General features: G+C 56.5%; 1 protein-coding gene across 1 annotated transcript; it reads right to left on the reverse strand.

Moving 5' to 3' along the window:
• Positions 1-766: 766 nt before the first annotated feature.
• Krt80 (keratin 80) lies at positions 767-20011 on the reverse strand. The gene is made up of 9 exons (XM_051160376.1): positions 19560-20011; positions 14758-14966; positions 9706-9766; positions 9343-9438; positions 3109-3273; positions 2736-2861; positions 2049-2269; positions 1139-1194; positions 767-1005 (listed from the first exon to the last, which is right to left on the reverse strand). Exons 1-9 carry the CDS (start codon positions 19857-19859, stop codon positions 878-880), a joined length of 1362 nt encoding a protein of 453 aa, XP_051016333.1. The 5' UTR covers positions 19860-20011; the 3' UTR covers positions 767-877.
• Positions 20012-20456: the final 445 nt, after the last annotated feature.

Consider the following 20456-nt stretch of genomic DNA (forward strand, 5'->3'; position numbering starts at 1 on the left):
TGGTGGGGGGGGGGAAGGAAACTGGGAAGATTTGGCCCAGTGTGTGGAATATTCAAGATCCGTGGCCCTGGGGTAGAACAGAGGTTCTCGGAAGTGAGGTGTGGGGGAAGGACATTTCTGTCAGGATGGGCTCTGGGGCTCTAGGGTTGAGGTTGGAAAGACCTGGGCTAGAAATAAGATGGTGGTGGCACAGGCCAGAATGGCAGAGGTGTGTAGGCAAGGCCTGGTGTCAGGCTGTCATCTCTGGCTTCTACTCCCAGGGTGTTGGCCATGGCCAGCATAGCTTTGGAGCCTGAGACTGACACCTTAGTCCCTAGAAGAGGGTACATGCAGGTGTCTGGACCACCCGTAGCTGTGTTCTGTTTAACACATCAAACCTTTGCTCCCCTTGATCCTCAGTATTGTCGGGTGTCCGGGAAGCCTACAGGCAGGGAAGCCTGGGGCCCTCAGTCCCCAGGAACCCCACATGTGGGACAGAATCCAAATGTGTCCTTCAGCCCAGCCTATGGCTAGTGAGCAAGGGTGCCAGCCTCGGTTCTGGGGCGGAGGTAAGGCAAGGCTAAGGCAGAGTTCAGGGCAAGCGACGGGCAAAAAGTCAAGCACCTCGTCAGAGCTGTGGGAAGAGGAGCTACAGAGGAGCGAGAAGGAGACGGACCCCAAGTTCCCCGTTACCCTCCAGGACAGCCTGCGGCCGGGAAGGAGGCTGGAAGCGGTGAACAGACACCGATGCCGAACGGAGCTGGTCATGCTCCCCCCATCGCGCGGACCATCCAGAGACACAAGTCTCAGCTGGAACCCACCTCTCCCAGTTCAGCGTCTCCCCTCCCAACCTGCAGGCTCCAGGTGGAAGTGACCCGAGGCTCCCGGGGTCACCGTCTTACTCGGAGGCCTCTGACTCCTGGGAGAGGTACTTCTCTGACATTTCGGTGATCTTGATCACGGGACCTCTGGGGTTGTTCTTCTTCTTCCGGGAGGGGGTCTTGGAGAGGCCAGACTTGGAGGCAGCTACAGGGGATGAAAGGGGTGGGGGAAGGAAAGGGGCTGGAGGGTTGGACGCCACTTACATGATGCCTTTGAGGCTCCTGTCCCTCACACCCCGTGTGTCCCTGTTTTTGGGTCTCCGGGCACATGGACTTACTGGATCTGCATCGGGATTGCACAGAGCTGACCATGGCGGCAGGAGGTAGGTCCATCCTGAGGGAGGGAGACATGGCGGGGTGTGAGGGGAACCTGGGGCTTTAGCCCCATTAGGTTTGAGGTGTGGAGTCTGCCAAGTGCAGGCAGATCCTTGGCTGTCACTCTCAGGCCTGAGCTTGTCCTGTCACGTGATCCTGGGTAGCCAGCTGTCCTTGCCCCGTAGGGCCCTGTTTTGACTATGGAGTTCCTAGGGCTTTGAGTGCTCAGGAACCATGGCTTTCCTGCTTTTGGCTCCCCAGACACTGGATGGTTTTAGGGTGAGAGGGGAGGAGAGTCTTGGCATCTGAGACCCAAACCTGGACTTCAGATAAGCCAGGGTGCCTGCTCTACCCTTCTCCCAGGGTCTGCTCCAGGGGCCGCAGTCTTGTCTCTGGCTGAGCACTTAAAACTAACAAGGAAAACCCCCCAAGATATCCACCTTGAACTTAAAAGAAAACAATGTGTGTGTGTGTGTGTGTGTGTGTGTGTGTGTGTGTGTGTGTGTGTGTGTGCGCGTGCGTGCGTGTGTGCCTGCCACAGAGTGCATGTGAAGGTCAGACAACCGGTGGGAACTGGCTCTTTCCTTTCACTGTGTGGATTCCAAGGGTAGAACTCTGAGTAGGAAGCTTGGCATCTTTCTGGCGAGATTCATCTGGCTTCCCCACCACGTTCAGCCATGCTTATCATTAGCCCATTTTACAGCTGAGCAAACAGGCCACACAGAACTAGGTCTCAGTTCCCGTAAGCCATTGAGTCAGGCAAGACCTCAGCAGGGCTGTCAGGCTTTCGGCCCCGCCCCCGCCCCGCCCCGCCCCGCCCCTGCCCTTCTCCCTCTCTCTGCCCCTTGCCCCGCCCCTTGCTCCTTTCCTCACCGGCTTTCTTCTCCTTCCACTAGCTTGTGGTAGGTGGCGATCTCGATATCCAGGGCCAGCTTGGTGTTCATGAGATTCTGGTACTCGCGCAGCTGCCGGGCCATGTTCTGCTTGGCCTTCTGCAGGGCCTCCTCCAGCTGGGCCAGCTTGTCCTTGGCATCCTGGAAGGCCAGCTCCCCTTGCTCCTCCGCCACCTTGATGTTCTCCTCCAGTTTCAGGCACTGCAGCCAGAAAAGAGGCGGTAGTTGAGAGAGAGGGGCAGTGAGTGGGTCAAGCCCGAGGTCGCCTCTGTCCTAATGTATGTGGCTAAGTGGCACCATTCCTAGGTGTGGTGATGGGTTGTGATGTGCTTAAGAGGAAGTCCCGACTGGAAACTGAGACTTAGGCTGTGCCTCCCTTTCTGTACGATTGGTTGGGCTCGGGCAAGGGCGAGGGCCCTGGTTGTTGCGCTGTTGTGCGGTGGGGGCTTTCTGATGTCCCGGTCGCTCTGCGTACTTTACAGAGGCTGTCTCTGTGTGCAGAACTCAGGTTCCTCATAGGCACCATGGCGGACCATGTTCCTCTCCATTCGGCATGTTAGGAAGCTGAGGTCAGAGGCACGAGTAAACCACTTGGCCAGGTCTTGTGTGTGCTCTGCGTGACTGAATGTGAGTGGAGTCCCCATAGGCCCTTCAGAAGGGTTCTCACGTGGCTCTTGATGGAGAGGATCTGAGATCGAAGCTTCTGGATGCGCACGTTGAGGTCTGCGATCTCACAGCGGCTGCTTTGGAGGCTGTTTCCGAACTCTGCAGAGCGGGCAGCTCGCTCCTCAAGCTGGAGGGGCGTGGCAGGGGCGTGGTTAATGGCAGCCTGCTGCAGTCTCAGCATCCCTCCCAGCCTCTCCTCTGCATCCCTACCTCCCTCTCCAGCCCAACATGGCCACACTAGGACCTGCAGGAGGGCTCCACACAGTGCCTCTCCCATTGCTCCCAGAGCCCTGCAGGGGCTGGCTCTCATGCTCCAACTCTCCTCCACCTCCTCCTCAAATCTCAAGGCCCCCTCTGCAGGGTCATCCCCTCACCTGGCTTCGGGAATAGGCTTCAGCCTCCTCCAGGCTCCGAGCAGCGATGGCATCATACTGGGCCTTCACTTCCTCCACGATGCCACTCAGGTCGATGCGGCAGCGGCTGTCCAGGTTCATGGTCACCGACACATCCTTCACTTGGGCTGTAAGGTCTTTCAGCTCCTGGGCAGCACAGAAGTGGGAGGCTCAGGGCTGCTGAGGAGGGCCCGAGGTCTCTCAGTCACTCACAACCCACAACTCACCTAGTCCCCTCAGGAGGTGGAGACTATGCTGTGACATCCTAGGGAGTTAGGCAGTGCTTCCTGCCCTCATTGCTCCCCACTTATTCTCCCTCTGAGTGAGGGCAGATGATGATGATGTGTGTGTCTGGCTTTCATACTCAAGCTGGCATCCCCCTCCTCCTGCCTGGTGCTGAGGTGGGGGACAGGTTCCTTGGCTGTCTGTTACCCTCTTTTATTCCCATTGGGTAGATGACCCGGAAGGCCTGGCAGGGTCACTTTCACTGTGGGTCCCCATATCTGTTGATGGGACATCTAAGTTTACTGAAGAGATGTTGTGCCCCTGCTCCTCCCCCACCCCACCCCAGATGATGAAGAATGATGCTAGCCAGGGGGGGACCGGAGGCTGGTGAATCCTTGGGAAGATGGGTGCAAACTGCTCTGGAACCGGAGGCACCGCTGCTATCAGCCACTCGTCCCTAGAAACCTCTGGGAGTAGTAATCCCCCCACACCCCCACCCCCAACTCCCCTCACTCTCCACCTTCCAGCTCCACCCCCCCCACCACATGGCCACACTCCAGGCTTGGAGCATGCTGTGCCCAGGAGCAAGGAGAGTTCATCCTTCCCTGATCACAGGGGCAGCGGAGACAACCCCTGTGATCTGTGTTACCCGTGGAGCTCTCTTTGTAATGCCGCCAGGCCAACTTCCTACTGCCCTAGCTAGCTTTCCCACGGGAAGGCTCAGGGCTAAATAGGAAGACAGGTGGGAACAGGGGTCTCCCAAGGGGCTACAGAGTGCTGCACAAGCCTGGGCTGCTTCCTCAGGAGGTGCTGAATAACAACCTAGGCCTTGCAGGGGTGTGTGGGGGATTGAGGGAGGTGGGGGGATGGGGGTGGGGGTGTGGGGGTAGAGGGGTGAGGGGTTGGGGAGGGTGAGTGAGTGAGGCAGAAGGCTCAGGGTGGGAGAAGGAGCAGACTGGGAGTGTGTCAACAGAGCGTGGCTGCCAGCACTCCACACAGGGAGGTGAGTCAGCTGGCCACAGGGCCAGGCAGGGAGCCAGCAGAGGTGGCTGTGTGTGGCTACGGCTCACTCTGTGGGTGTAGGGCCTGGACTCTGTCTGGTCGGGTATTCAGGATCCCCATCTCTCATCTCAGTCACCATTTCCCAGCCAGTGTTTCCAGTCGCTGACACTGCATTTCCTTTTAAAGCTCGTGGACAGGCAGGATCCGGAAGGATCGGAAGTCCCTGGTTGTCTACTCCATTTTTTCCCCCCTTACAACTTTTTCTTGTTGGAAATGCAGAGTCCCTAGGGTCTGAATTTTATCCTGTGCTGATATGCGACACCCCTTCTGTTTGTCCCCAGCCTCACGTGAGCTGGCGCTTAGATTCCGAGGCCTGCTTAGGTCCTGGTCCAGCCGGCTCACTCATGGCCGTATAGCTTGACCTTGGTCACTTTTGGGGACTCCCTCCAAAATCCATTGTTATGGCTGGCGAGCTTGCAGTGGTGCCTCTGGTTTCTGCTAGAACTTCTTACTGGTGGCTTGAATTTTAGAGTATAGACTCAGAGGCAAGGTGGGGTCAGAGGGGCTGCATGGGACACTGGCCGGTGCCTTTCCCATTTGCTTGCCTGCAGCCTAGACCACCTGCACTTCCAGGAAGAGGAAGCTCTGGTGCCACAAGTATTCTGGAGGCCCTTTCGAGCTGGCAGGACCTAAGCTCAGGGGCTGGTAGTGGTGGGATCTCTCTTTGATCTTCAGATGAATTGACTATAAGTCTCTGGGCAAAGGCAGGCTGAAGGCCCTGACTGGAATCAGGCCGACACCCGCCACATTGTCACCGGCAACATTGCCCACTGTAAATGGACACCTGCTAGGACAGTTATAGAGATGAGGTTCTGGGATCCCATGGTGGTGGTGGGGCGCGTGATGTGGAGGTCAGTGAATAAAGGTCATGGCTATAGCCCCATACCCCACACACTCAGGCCTGAGTTGGCATCTGGCTCAGGAAAGTCCAGGGCCCGGCAAGAAGATGCCACATAGGACAGGTCTTCCCTGTTGGGGCCGAGGGATGGCTAACACTGACGGCACCACCTCAGACTGTTTCTGAAAAGAAGCACGTGAGGGCGGGAGTGAGATAACCGGTGGCAGGAAGTGGTGTTCAGACTACTGTGCGCCTGTCCAGACATGCTGGCCCCTCCGGGAATGACAGTATAACAATTCTCATTTGTGTGGTGAGGTGCCACCTTGGGGTGGGCCCCTGACACCCCGAGTTGGCAGGAATTGCACCACAGCACAGATTAGAGTTTCCCCAGGGGCCTGGGTTGGAGGAGGCTGCGGTGTACACATTTTTCTCACGCAGGCTCCCTGTGGTTAATCCATGGGGACTCTGAGTCGCTCTCCTGGGGGACACGAGTGCTTCTTGGTAAACTCGCTCTCAAGGGCACTCACTGCGTTCGCTAGATAACTCTGATCAAGTTCTGGAACCCCTTCTGAGTCTCCGTTTCCCATCTATGAAGTGGGTGCCAGACAGAACTAGGAACAGCTACTGTTTTTCAAATGTTTACCCCACGGAAGGCATGTAGGATCTGTGATGCAGCGAGCTCCAGGCTGGAGCGGTGGCTGAGCGCGTAAGGCACCTGCTCGACAAGCTTGAGGAATCGAGTTTGAATCCCCAGGACCCATGTAAAGCTGGGCACCTTAGTGAGTGCCTACAACCCTAACCCTGCTCCTAAAATGTCTGAGGAGGGAGGCGGAGGCAAGAGTGTCACTGGAAGATCGAGGGCCAGCTAGACCATCGCACTCAGCTTTGAATAACAAAGCACAGAGCCTGTCTCTGAAAGGTGAGAGCTGACACCAGATGTTGTAGTCATCTGACTGCCACAAGCATGCGCTTGCACGCACACACACACACACACACACACACACACATTCATACACACACCCACATGCACAGTCACACACACTCACACTCACTCCAGCACAGGCTAGTAGTTTTGCATATTTTTTAGTTGGGGAGACTGAGGCATGGGGAGATTTAAATCAACCTGCTTCGGTTCCCATAGTTACTGAGCCAGATTTTAAATCTGGACCGCTCTGGAATGTGTACTCACTCTAATTTTATCCAAATCCACAGAGTTTTCATGAGCAGGGATTGGGAATTAGTCTGGAGAGCACTTAGTACAGTACCCAGATGATAGTAAGTGATAACACACAGTAGCTAATGCTGTAATTGATAAAGGTCATAAAGTCAGGAAATAGAGTCCAGGCCAGAGCAGCCTGTTCTGGACCTGTCTCCCTGCCAAAGCTACTTAGATGGTGCTGGCACCTTTGCAGCTGGCCGCAGGAGGCTGTCGCTGTCAGCCAGTTCTGCCCAAATCTCCCTAGATCCATGTGTGGCAGGCAGTATTGAGGCTGGATGCGCGCAGGTCCCATGCACACTGCAGATCTGAGCAGTGGGTGCCACCCAGTCTTGCAGGCACCTAGGTCTATGCTCTCTGGTGTTGGAGGGGGCGCTCCTCCTCCTCTGTGTCTTCCTGTTATGAGAGGGTGCTGTGGCCTGCTCTGTCCAGGAAGGGAGCCGCTCTTTATCCGTGGCCTTGGAGCTCATCAGCCTGAGACAAGCAACTTTGAGACGGGTCTCATGCAGCCCTGTCTGGCCTGGAACCCACTGTGTGGAGGACTCTCCTGTCTCTCTCTCCTGAGTGTTGGGATTATGGGTGTAACCTACCATGCCTGACTCTGAACACTGAAACAGAGAAAGGAAAATAAAATAGTCCACTAATGTTCACATTGATTACAAATAAAATGACTCATATTTTGGATATATTGGGTTAAGGGAAATGTGTTATTAAAATAATTTTGTCTCCCTTTCTGGAGGGAGGTCAAGTCTAGGGTCCTCTTGATGCGAAGGGAACCACCCTACCAAAAGGCTACAGCCCAGTCCTGCTTCTTGTTGTAAAACATGGATTCTAGGAAACACCTGCATGGCTTGGGTTTTAATTCTGTCTTAGGGGCTCACTGGCATCTTTTTGGCAAAGGGTTAATGTTATCTCCTCAGGGTAAAGAGTGCATGGAGTGGATTATAAAGCCCACATCCCAGTGCCCAGCTAGCCAGGTGTCCTCTGTAGCCACCTGCTTCTCAGAGGACTCAGCCAAATACAGATAGGTAAAATTGCCCCTCTACAGAACATGCATAGCCTGTTTCCCCAGCCACTGGTCCCTAAAACAGTATGCTATGAGGACTGCTATTATGTTGTATTTGGTAGTGTAAGAATCTTTTTTAAAAAATGATTTATTCTTTTCAAAATTTTTTATCTACTTCTTGCATTTGGCCTACATGCATGTCTGTGTGAGGGAGTTGAGTTACAGACAGTTGTAAGCTGCCATGTGGGCGCTGGGAATTGAACCCTGTGAGCCATCTCTCCAGCCCCTAGTGTAAGAGTCTTTACAGTACAGGGGAGGAGTTACCCAGGTCACATGCAAACAACGTGCCACTTTATGTGAGAGACTTGGGCATCAGATGACTTGGCGTCTTGCAGCTGGTGACCAAGGATGCTGTGGCAGTTTGAATGTGGATGGTCCCCATATCTGAAGCCATCAGGGAGAGGCACTATTTGAGAAGGATTAGGATGTGTGGCCTTGTTGGAGGAAGTGTGTTTTATAAGACTTTCCTCGGTCATGGTGTCTTTTCATACCAGGCTGCCACTGCTATTCTCCTCAGCTTCCAAATGTGGATACTGAGGCACAGACAGGCCACACAGCTTTGCCAATGTTACAGAAAAGATAAAAAAAAGGAGGAGTCAAACAGAGCCCAAGAGCTGCGGCTTCATCCAGACAGAGTTCACAGGCCTGGCTACTGAGATGAGGGCAAAAAGTCTGTTTAGGCATGCACTCTCTGGCAATGCTTGGGTCTCTTCTGCCTGGGTCTCAGCTGCGGCACCTCTACCTTGGCTTAGAGCTCTGAGTTTTCCAGGCTTTGGTGAGTGCAGTGGACTACAGAACCTGAAGTGCTGCCCCTGACGCCTGCGTGGCCCACCCCAAGCCAGAGGGAGCTTGAGCAGAGCCATCAGCCTGCAAGCACGGAGCCTCCTGCGGCCCACAGCCTGTGGCCTGGCCGTGGAGAGCCACTACAGCATGGTGTTTCCAGGTAGCTGGGAGCTTGCCTTCTCATTGCTCCCAAGGGTGGGAGTTCTTTCTGCCATGCCCCATCCCACGGCCACTAAGGACTGTCGGTCCCATAGGGGTCCTGGGATGCTGAGCCTGCTGGGAAGCTGGGCTCAGAAGGCTGCGGGGCCTGCCACAGAACTCTGTTTGGACTGTGACAGCGACATTGACCTCTGCTCCAACCCTGGTTTCATTGCTATGGCTTAGTACCAGCTGTTGGCAGCACACAGGCTTTAGAGCCTGTCGACCCCAGCGATGCCTCTCTCTACTCTTTGCTGGGCTGTAGATACTTGTGAACAATTACCCCTGTACCTCTCTCCCCTGAGACGGGTGATATGGGAGGGTACAGCATTCCTGAGGAGCAAAGCCCTTGAATTCCCCAAGCTCAGCTGAGGACCTGGGACGTAGATAGGACCGTGTTCTGAAAGCTCCCCTGTCTGCGTTTACCATGCCACTTTATAAATTGTGCTGAACCCACCATCTCAGCCGAGAGTAGGGGAGGGTGGAGTGCTGTCTGTCAGGGGTAGAAGCCCTATGGACCCAAAGGGAGCTCAGGCCAAGCAGCATGTGGATTCCAGGCCTACAGCACTGATTCCTGCTTCTGATCTGTTTGCCATCACTCCGGCACGCAGGAAGACGGCTCTCTCAAATAGAGTGACTTTGGGGACTCTGTGTTATGAACTGTGTGACAAAGAGAAATGTAAGGATCGTTGAAATGCAGAGAGGAGGGCACTTGGGAAGCCGTGACGTTGTTGGCTGGAGCTAGTGACTTTTAAATATCCCACAGGCTCCCCCTGCAGCCGTAGGCCCCCTGAAGCAGCGAGCCCCACGAGGGCCCTGCTTCCTCACCTGCTCGTAGACTGTTCTCATCAGCTCGAGGAAGCCCTGCAGGCCTTTCAGCTTGGTTTCCAGTTCGGTTCGTCGGAGACACTCGGCATCCAGGTCCTGGAGTTGGGAGTGAGGTGAGAGATGAGACTAAAGTGGCCAGGGTTCGGGGCAGGAACTCTGTGGGACGGCTTGTGGGGAGGGAGGTGATACCCAGAGAAAATGCGCCTCGGAGCCTGGAGAAAGGGGCAGGCTGGCACTTGGCCTTTCTCTCTGTCTGGTGGCCCTGCAGCCCAGGTGCCTGAGAGCTTTGCTTAGGCATCAAGGGAAGTGGGACGATGCTGGGGACAAGAGCAGAGGGCCATGATGGAGGGCCCTGGTGGTTACCTTCTTCAGCTGGACGAAGGTGAACTCCAGGTCTGTGCGCTTGGAGATCTCGTCCTCATACCTGTGGGGAGAGGCGTCCTTCAGCAACACAGTGGAGCCTGGGCTTGGGCTAACTGTCCCCGTGCTCTGTGCCAGTCAGATGTGCACAGTCAGAGCACATCATTCTGCATGTGGTGTCATATGCCTGGCACACTGGAGGCGGAGGCAGGAGGATTCTACAGGCTTGAGGCCCACCTGGATTGCTAAGTTCTAGGCTCTCCAGGGCTACATAGTGAGGCCCTGTCAGGCAAGAAAACTTGGCTCTTCCTGTGTGGACATAGTGCGGGTCTTCTGAGACACCTGCTTCCTCCTCCCTAAGCTCCCAGCGGTGGCTGCCCATTTCCTGGCTCTGCTGCATGGTCCTTGGGGAAGCCTTCTTGACTGCACACCCCTTTCATGGTGGCCTCTTTTCCTAGCCACCCCCAGAATAACAAGTGCAGGTGGCCCATGCTTGTGGTCTGTCCTCTCCCAGTACCCTGCTCATCCCTGAGGAGAAAAGGCCGGGATCCATGGTTGTCCAACTAGAGCAAGCTATATTTTGGGTTACACCTGGCACTGGCCAGCCGGCTGTCTCGTCCTAGGTCAGGATCTGTGAGAACAGCCTCTGCCAGCTTCTTAAAGTCCCTTTCAGAGGAGAGAGGTGCTCACAGGGGCGAGAGAGTTGGCTGTGACACAGAAAGAGACGGTGAAAGGGAAGGAAGGGTGTGACTATCACATGACTAGGGTCGCGAGCACTTTACATCAGACCTAAGAAACAGGAAATTCTTCCTTTTTTGTTGTTGTTTGTTTGTTTGTTGTTTTGAGACAGAAACTTATTCTTAATTAGAAATAAAAACCTTAGCCGGGTGGTGGTGGCGCACGCCTTTACTCCCAGCACTCAGGGAGGCAGAGGCAGGCAGATCTCTATGAGTTCAAGGCCAGCCTGGTCTACAAAGCGAGTCCGAGACAGCCAAGGCTACACAGAGAAACTGTCTCAAAACAAAACAAAACAAGAAATAGAAAACTTAGCTTGCAAGGACTTAATGTGGGACAAACAGGGACTTATTCTTGCCTGTCTTGCCTGCAAACGGAACCCTTAGCCTGCACAGTAGATTTTTCCTGTTTTGGTCTTACACTCTCTTCCCTGAGGCCCATTCTTACTCCTTGGCTTTGCTAGAGAGTGGGCGCCATCTTATTCTGTGACCTCCAAAGGGAGGCGGGGAGAGTGATCTCCAGTGTGCTTAGCTCCCATGTGCTCAGTGGCGACTAATTTCTCCCATCCTCCCTTGCTTCTTGTGCATAAGGCAGTGCAGGGGCTGATGGAGCCTGCCGCTGCAATACACAGCCTGTCGTCTCTACAAAGCTTAGCTCCTTCTGTGTGGCTTCCCTCCTGAGTCAGGGTCACGCTGGCTTTGCAGAAAGGATGCTGTTGGAAGGGGACAGGACCTTTGCTCCCTTACTTCATACTCTTCTGGTTAAGACTGTGGTCTTGGCCCCATAGGGAGGATGGCATCTGCAGCCTATGCCAGCCTCAGAAAGGACAGCCCCAGTGGACGGACGTGGAAGTGGGTTAGCTCTTTCCCTCCTCTCCAGGAATGCCTGACTCAGGGCTCTAATTACAGGTGCCTGCCTGCCCCAGTCTCTGACCTCCCGGTGGAGCAATGTCACAGTGACTCTGTCACCTGACTAGACCCTATCAATGTCTCCCGGAGGGGAGTGGACCTAAGGTTGGCAGTGTTCACAGGGGCACTGGGGTCCGTAGTTCTCGGGGCTTGGGCTGCCCTTGCCATTCCTTGTCTTTCAGGAATCTGTGAAGTTCCTTGAGGGTCATGATGGTGCTGGATGGGGACATGCGTCAGGCAGAACAAAATGCATCATGTGTCCTGATGGACAGGCATGCGTGTTTATGTGTGTGCAACAGGCACCGTGTGCGCCCTTCGCTGTGCTCCCTAACACGCTCTCCCTCGGGGTCCTGCGTTACAGCAGAGGCCTCTAAAGAGTGCTGGCCAAGCAGGCCCTTCAAGGTCTAGCTCCCCTGGTGAGTAGCCCCGCAAGTGGGTTGTATCGCTTCTGTGCGCACTTTGGCTGTGACAGTGGAAATGTCATGAGGACCCAAAGTGTTTGCTACAGGTCTGTCACCCACTTGGACCTCTGCCATGGCTTCTGGTACACCCACATAAAGCCTCTGGAGGCCCCATGGAGAATGGGGCTGGCTCTCTGACTCAGGCATGCTTCTTATTGGAATCTGGGAGGCCCCTGTGAAGTTCCCATCTTGGGGCTGAAGTCAGGGAGCCCCTCGTCCGACTGCCCTCTAAATGTGGGTGGCTGGTTGGCAGCCACCTCCCTTCCGGGCAGCAGAATCCACCAACCTCAGGGAGGCATCTGGCGGGACCCCCGGGGTGCCAGGTCCCTTCTTTAGCCATTTCTGTCCTTTCTGTCCTCTGGGCGGCCTCCTTTGTCTGCTGCTCCCGTTGGATAGCCTCTTCATCCTGTCTCTGCCACTGTCCTACTAGTTTTTAATTGCTGAGAGCCCGAGAAGGCTAAGGAGAAGCCTGGTCCTGGCTAGCCCCACGGAGCTGCCTACCCTGTGGATGAAGACGAGGAGCCTTCATTCCTACAGTGTTTCAGGCATGCCCATCAAGTAGAGACCCGCTAGGGACCTAGTGACTGTATATGTCAGGACTTTGAGGGCAGCCGAAAGGCCCCTCCCCAGCAGGGAAGGGTACCAGGAGAGCTGGGGCCACAGGGAGTCTGCCTATGACCTCACTGTGGCCTCCAGGTGGGCCAGTGCCTGAGCCCTAGGCTAACGGTCTAGCGAGAGGTCTGAGCCTTCGTGCTGGCTTCCAGTCTGGGGTCTTGGTATTCATCCAGCACTTTTGCGTGAGTTGGAAGAGCCCCTTCCTCAAGGCTTGTACAGCCTGCCTCAGCCTGTCATCTGATGTTCAGCTAGATTCAGGCCCTGGTTGGTTACTACTCAACCACAAGCTTCTGTTCGCCAACCGACTGGGGTGGTACTGCGTCATCCCCGAGTCGGCAGTGTGAGCTCGGATGGGCGTGTTTCCTGGTGGGGCTTCTACTTTGTCTTTAGGGACTAGGAGAGTTAGATTAGCCAGATCTTGGGGTTCTCTGGTATATCCCCCCACCCCCGCCCCGTGCTTGGAAGTCCACATCCCCACTGAAGCTCAGGTGATGCCTATCTTCTGTCCCACTGCCAATCTGCTACCAGCCCGCCAGCCACCAGCTCCTGAGCCTGTCACAATTGCCCCCCCCCCCCCCCGCACTTGTTTATTTCTTGGAGCAAGACTGAGCTCATCACCCTGCAGAGGCAAGACACAGCCCCTCCCTGTCAGGCCTCCACCCCACACAGTCAGTTTCAGCTCTAGCCTGCAGACCCAAAACTCTAGCCTGCAGACCCAAAACTTCTGAAACCTCCGCTGTAGGACTTTTTCCTCCTCTTCCCCTTCCCTGAGAAGAGAGAGCAGCTTGAGCCTAAATGACAAGGCAGATAGAAAGTGGGTCAGCATCTGGGTGACAGCAACCAGCAATGCCCGAGGGGGACTTAGCTGCAGGGCCCCAGGCACGCCACACTGCTCAGCTGTGGACACTGAGGGTGGCGATTTTGTTCAGCAGGCCTTGCCTTGTGCCTCCCCTGGGACTGTCAGAGCCACTAGGAGGACCAGTAAAGTGTGCTGTTGCTCCTGGGGGAACAGGTGCTGGGCAGGTCTGCCTGATCAGACACCCATGTGGGTTTCCTAGGGTTTGGGAGGCTCCCTGGGAGAGGTGGCCCCCACAGGGATCTTCAGCTCAGGAGCCTGGGTTCTCAGGCAAGTTGCCCTATCCTCTGCCTTGCCTGGCTGCTCCTAGAATGCTGGTCCTACCTCTGGTGGGTAGACTCTGGGCTACACTGCAGGATGAGGATCGGCCATGCTTGGTTCTGCACTCCCCACCCCATCCTGTGTGAGGCCCCTCAGAGGGAGGGAGACCAGACCTGCAGAGCCGACTCAGGGGTATAAGCTATTGACCTGCTCAGCCTCAGCTAGCTGCCTTGTCCTGGAGCGCTTGCCCACTACTCGACCTTAGAGAGGGCAACCTCTCCCCTCCCACCTTCCTAGGCTGGTCAGCTCAGCTCAAGCCAATTTTGGTTACCTTCCGCCTTTTAGGGGACAGGAGTCACTGCCAGGCACCAGCCTGAACTCTCAGTCTCTTCCTCATGGCAACCGAGGTCAGTGCCAACCAAGGTCAGTGCCAACCATGAGGCCCACTCAGGCAGGAGGAAGCAGAGGCCAGTCGGCAGGCTATGCTTGCCTGAAGCCACAGAGCCAGGCCATGGGGTGAGGATGGACACTTCCTTCTTCAATGCTGGCCCGGGCCTGTGACTACTGTGTGGCGCTTGTCCACTTTCTGTCCATCTGCCTCTCTGCCCCAGTAGCTGTAAAGGCATCCTGCAGGCGGCGGCTCTATTTTCCTCATCTTTTCCTCAGCTACCTTTGGTGCCCAGCGCCATCCCCTAAGGGGGCTTGCTGCTTTATGAAGCTAAGCCCTGGCTGTCCCCTGCCTGCTCTTCAGTGTTTCTCTCTTCTTTCCCGACACCAAGATCAACGTCCAAAGTGTGCTGCAGTGCACAACTCTCATGTGCTCTCTGCTAGAGGCAAGGTGTCCTGTGCCAAGACAGTGCCCAGGAGCTGGCATGTACGCAGGCTCAGGAGGGGCAGCTGGAGCCAGGCCTGTGTCGTGCCAGCACCCAAGGGCTTGCCTGAAGCGTTGCAGATCGTCAGGGTCACTTGCTGTTAGTTTCACTGCCATACTTGCAGTATTTACAATGGCACATGTGACATCCTCAAAAGCTATATCTAGAGAAGATGTACGTTCCACATTTCCTCTCTCTCCAGCTTGGGTGCACCGCCGCGCCCCCCCCCCCCCCCCCCGTCCTCCCAGCTCCACCCCCCCCTCGCCTCCTGCCCCCCCCCCAGTCCAGCCTGGTCCCCACTCTCAGCCTCTCCCTGCAGGTTCTCAGCGGCTGAGAGCGCCCCCTACCTGATGCGGAACTCCTCCACTTTCTCCAGCACCTGCAGCAGGTTGGCCTCCAGCTGTCCCCGCTCCTGGCTCACTTTGCGCAGCTCCTCCTGCAGCTGGGCCTGGAACGTCTCGTAGTGGTGGCTGAGGTCGAAGGTGGCGGATCCCTGGCCCTGTAGGAAGCTCCAGCGGGTTTCCAACAGCTGGTTGCGTTGCTCCAGAGCTTGTACCTGTAAGAGAAGGAGGGCACTGAGCAGATCACCAGGGGCCACACGGGGTTCCCTGGGCAGGCTAGGGGTCCCCAAAGCGGGGCTCCCTGCGACGGGGCAGCTCATCTGCACGTGTTCGCCGGCGCCGGCTCCACTCGGTGTACAAAGCCATCGCCAGCTCTTGACTGTTGAGTTGAAGATGTTGAGATAAGGACAGGATGGAGGTGGAGACAGGAGACCGAAGGCTTCCTAGCCTGGGCAGGGCCTCCAGTGAGGGAGCAGAGCCGGGGTGTGGGCCGCCTGCCAGTCACAGGCTGGTAAAGGGTTGGGCTCTAGCGCCCAGAAATAGGGGCGCGGGAGGTCTCAGGGTCCTACCTGCCTCTCCTCTGTGGCAAGCCCGATCTCATCGGGCCTTGAAAACCAGACAGATAGGCTGGCTTACTTGGTATTTTAGTATCAGTCCTCTTGACAGACTCAGACTCCCAGATTCTTTGAGGCTCGGTTTCCCCAGCTAGAAGCTGAGGTCGATAACACTGCCTGTCTGAAAAGGCTGTGGGTGGGTGGGGGAACAGAAGGTGGGAACGGGCTCAGGAGCTGCTGATGTGTATGAGGTGCCAACTGTGCCCCAGACTGGTTCCAAGTGCTTCGTGTTCCAACTCCTTTGAGGCAACACCCTGTGGAGTGGGTATTGCTATCAGCACAGTTTCCAGAGGTGTAAGAAGACTAAGCAGGGGGGCAGACCCAGGCCTGGCGCCTGGGGTTTTGTTTGTTTGTTTTGGGACAGGTAGGTCTCACGTGGCTGAGAATGACCTTGGGTCTCTGACTCTCCTACCTGGGGGGTCTAAGCCAGGCCTTCATGTGCACGCTAGGCACAAACTCTGCCCACCAGCTGAGGAGTCCTTAGTCCTGCACTGGGACCATCAGCTGCTGCAGTGTGCGTGCTGAGGACAGGGGCAGCACTGGGGCTCAGGGCCCTTCTGAAGTGGGCTTTTCCTCCTGGCAGTCTCAGAGTGGCCTTGAGGATGGGGACACAAAGGGCGGTTTTCCCCGAGCTCTGACCTCCCTCTTCACCCATTGCTTGGGTTTCTACACAGGCGCCTACAACCTCTGGAGCACATCTGGGCCTCCACAGGCTGCCTGCTTCTGTTCTAGCCCCGGCTCCCACTGGAGCCCACCCCAGCATGATCAAGACCTGCTGGCTTTGTCCTCACCTTGCCTGTCCTGGGGGGGGGGTGTCCCCTGCCTTCCTCCATTGTATGCGTTCTCTCAGTGCCTCCTGAGGGACACCCCCAGATGCAGCCTGGAAGCCCCCACCTCCTCGTGTACCCTCCCAGGGTTGTTTCTGGTAGGGAGGGGAGGGAGCAGGAGTGTTGGATAGAGGCACCGACTACCTGTGGCACTGGTGAGCAGCCATCCCCCTGCCTCACGCCCATCTCTCTGGGAAGTTCTGCACGACGACACCGCCTTAGACTTGTGCCACAATCAAACAGGTTCAGTCGGGCGGGAGGTCAAGAGGCTTCTGCCTTGCTTTGTGTGCGTGTGTGAGGAAGTGCCTGTGTGGGGGAGTATCAGCTCACCCCACCTTCTCTTCGTTTTGACAAGCAGGACTCCATGTTTACAATGAGGGTGCGGTGAGAGGAGCGACTTGAAGCTCCTACCTCCACCCAGGTGGTTCCTCACACCAGGAAGCTCTTCCCTGAGTCTAACCTCTACCCTTCAGTGCTGTTCCATGGCGGAGATGCTGTGAATTGGGCCAACCAGTACAGCCAAGAGGGCACTGTGCTCTTGGGGGGTAGGGGGGCAAGGGTGTACTCTCTGTCTCCCACTGGCCTTGGGGAGTGTCATGTCTCAGTGGGAGGGGATGAAAAATCATCTTTAGCCATGGCCCACTAAAGGCAGAAAGGCTCCTCCCTGTGGGAACAAAGACTTAGGGAAAGCCAGTAATCCCAGCTCCCCAGAGAAGCCAGTACAACCTCCTCTAGCCGGTCCCCCTGCCTTATGGGAGCATGGTGGCAGCTCTGGCGGGGGGGGGGGGGAGTGGGGGTTGGTGATAGGGGCAGAAACTGAGGCTGGGAGCTGCAGGAAGCCAAGTCAGGCTGAGATATTTTTTCCCACAGGGCCTACCAAGTCACTTTTTGAGCTCTTGGCTGGAGCTGGGGTGCATGGAGACACTGACAGGGATCCCTGAGCCCAGCATTAGCAGAGGAGGAGCCTGCTGTCTAGTGCCAGAAGGACTGAGGAGAGGGACACCTGAGACTTTTAGAGCTGGCGTGACCTACCCTTGTTTCCAGTGGCTCACTTCTGCTCTTGGCCTTCCTCATGGCCCCATGTTGGAAATCCCCCTGCAGGGGCACTCCCCAGCCCCCCTCCTTTCCTTGTGGCTGAGGCCTTGATAATCCCCCCGCTGGCAGGACACAGGCTGACTGTAAAGCACTGCCAGAGACCTGAGGCACAGATGGTAAGAGACCTAAGGAGACATAGCCTGTAAGAGACCGGCAATGCCATAGCGCCATAGCGGCAGGCCTCGCTGAGGGCAGCGGGAGGAACCATTCCGTCCCCTTCCACAGACACTTGTTTCTCCTTCTCTGCTCAGAGTCTCAGCCTTGCTCTGGGCCTGGAATCCATCTCCTGAGCCTTCCATCGCTGGCACCTCTCCCTGAAGCCTGGGGTGTACCCCTCCCCTACAAGCCCCTCCCCCCAGCTCTCCCCACTGTTTTCCTGACCTGGGATTGTGAGTGTGGTTGGAGAAGGGTAGCTAGGTCTGGGAGCTCCCTGCGCCAGGCTTCTGCCCTCGCTTCTTAGCAAATGGTCAGAAAGCTTGCGCTACCTGCCAGATGCCTTCTAACTACTTTGCAAAAACCATCCCATTACACTGATGTGCACTGAGGCCCAGCAAGGTTCAGTAACTCACCTGAGGGTTAACACAGGCAGCGGGCTCAGGATTTAAACTCAGGAATAGGGATCTAATGGTCCCTTAAGCGGCTGCCCATCTCTCTGGAGGCACCTACAACCTCTGGTTAGCACAGGGCTCAATAAACAGGGTCCCTCAAGGGTTGGAAGCCACAGCCCCTGTACTCTGCAGTGAAGGGCACCTTGTCTCAAGGCCATGCTTGAGAGTTGGGATGCTTGAGTTCTGCTAAGGACCTTCAAGGGCCTGAGCCCAAGACCCCAACTGTGACAGCTCCTTTCCTGGGCACACACTCGTGGTTCCCACCCCATGCCCATGGCAGTGGCACAGGGTGACATCAGCATTGGCATTCGTTTGACAGAGAAAAGCCACCCATGGGAGCCAAATTACATAGTTCAGCGAAGCACTCCTTTTAAGGGATTAGCCAGGCTTGTCAAAGAGGCGCCTCTGCAGGGCCTACCTCCCAGGCTAGGGGTTGCATCTGTGTACCCAGGCCGGCGGAAGGTACCCTCCCTCAGTCTGGGTATCTTGGGTGTAAGTGAGAAGATGTTGGTCAGAGGCAAGAGAGAAAGACACGAGGTTCAGATAGCTCTCACACATGGACTTGAGTTCAAATCTAAACTATATCGGTTGTTGGTTATGTGACTGTGGGCACCTAGCTTCTCTGGCCCTATCACCTCATCTGGGAAACAACAGCCATGGTGACGGTTGGCGCTGCCCCTCAGCCTCTTCGCTAAATTCCTGAAGGGTTCAGGCATCCGGGCCACACATGTCACTCTCGTCTCTCTACCTCTTTGTACATTCCTACTGCTCAGGACCCCCAGAAACATGCAAGGGCACGCGGACGAGGACTGGCCATGGTTGAGAGGCTGGACCTCCGCTTCCTCGGAGGCGAGGAGAGCAGTTTCCCTTCTTTACGGGTGAGGGGGCTTGAGGTGGACCTGCAAGGCGCCTTGCGGTGCCCAGCCCGCCAGCATGTAGTACTGGTTGGAGGTGCAGCTGTGCCACAGGAGGGGGGGGGAGCAGGGCTGGAAAGGTTGCTCACAAGAGTTGAATGGGCACAGGCTTGTGGGTAGACAGGACTTCCTCAAGCCCTAGGCTAGCTGCAGGCGGCGAGTCTAGGAAGTGTGGAGGCTGTGCTGCCAGAGCCCTGGTCCTTCCACCTGGGTGAGTGCAGAGCACCCTCCATTATTGGCTGCTGGCCGGACTCTGACACAGCCCTCTGCATTCCTTTCTCCTGACAAGCCAAAACTGCATCTTTACTCACATAGCTTCCTTCTGGCCCCACACACCCCTTTGGACCTGCTAGCGACAGTGGCACTATGGATGAACAGGGAAGGCCAGCAGGGTGGCCCGGAGGGAGATGCTTCGGGGACCAGAGGCTTGGGGTGAAGAGGGCACTTAGCAGTATCTCTCATCCATCTGCCTGGGCAGAGGCCAGCAGGCCACACCCCCACGGGCCTTCCTGAAGAAGAGGCGCTCCCTCGCTCCCTCGACTGCTACAGGGGTACACTGACACCCCCTCCACCAAGCCAGGTGGTGTTGCACTCAGAGTCCACCCTGGGGTTCCTTTCGCCCCAGACACCAGGATGTATCAGCGTTTCCTCTCCCCCATCCCTGCTGGTTTAGCCACGCTGCATCCCCATTGGCTGGGGGCAGGGGCGGGGCCGCCCTTCTGTTTTGGTGCCCTGTCCCACTGAGCTCACCTTGCCGATCAGGGACGCGAACTTATCATTGAGAACCTTCATCTCTTCCTTCTCTCGGCTCTTCTGTTGTTGGATAGCAGGGTCCACCTTGAGGTCCAGAGGCACCAGCAGGCTGGAGTTCACAGTCACCTTGGGCATGATGCCCGCTGGCTTACAGCTTGTGAGACTTCGAGAGCTGAAGCCAGGCCCAGGGAGCCCACAGCTGCCCCATCCTGAGGTCCCAGGCTGGGGGCTGCCCACATGGGTCACCTCACAGCCGCTGAGGCTGCTGAAGCCAACAACGCAGGAGCGGTCGGCCATGGTGGCCCCCCTGGGCCTGGGAGCCGGAGGGCTCACCAGTGAGCGAGGGAGCTTCTTCGGAGTTGGTGGCTGGCGGCTGCCTCCTGTCACATCCAAGGCTGGCTGGAGACTGAGGCGCAAACACCTGTTGCCTGATGTTCATTAGCCGCGGGAGGGCGGGACTCAGCCTCAAGCCAGACCAACCTGTTAGTTAGATGATGTGGATCCCGCCCCTCCCCCCGCACCGCACCTTTCTGCCTGCCCTTCAGGGGGATCTGCCTTGCACAGGGGCTTGTCCCAGACCCTTGCAAGAGGGGACCCGACTGAGAAGGGGCCCTGCGGCTGGGCTGGCTGCTAGGTGGGGCGGGGTGGTCGGTGCCAACAAGGCCACGTTCCAAAGGGAAGAGAAGCCGAGAGAAAGGCAGGCGGCTGGGCCCGCAGATCGCTGCATACCTGAAGGCTGACGTATCTGGGCTTGCATACTTCTGGAAAAGATGAGGCAAGTGTAGCTCTGAGCTCCGAGGGTAAGATGACTGCCCTGGGCACCGTGCCAGGCTGGCATTGGAAAACAGCCCCTTTATTATTTATTTTCCATCTGTCAGAGTGTTCCCCCACTCA

The sequence above is a fragment of the Acomys russatus genome, chromosome 17 (assembly GCF_903995435.1).
Source record: "Acomys russatus chromosome 17, mAcoRus1.1, whole genome shotgun sequence".
NCBI classification, from domain to species: Eukaryota; Metazoa; Chordata; class Mammalia; order Rodentia; family Muridae; genus Acomys; species Acomys russatus.

Coding starts and splice junctions, on each gene's coding strand:
- Krt80 (XM_051160376.1), bottom strand. CDS start 19,859: ATGGCCGACCGCTCCTGCGTTGTTGGCTTCAGCAGCCTCAGCGGCTGT. Junction 2,270..2,735: donor TCCTCTCCATCAAGAGCCAC/GTGAGAACCCTT, acceptor TTCTGGCTGCAG/TGCCTGAAACTGGAGGAGAA. Junction 1,195..2,048: donor GTGGAAGGAGAAGAAAGCCG/GTGAGGAAAGGA, acceptor TCCCTCCCTCAG/GATGGACCTACCTCCTGCCG.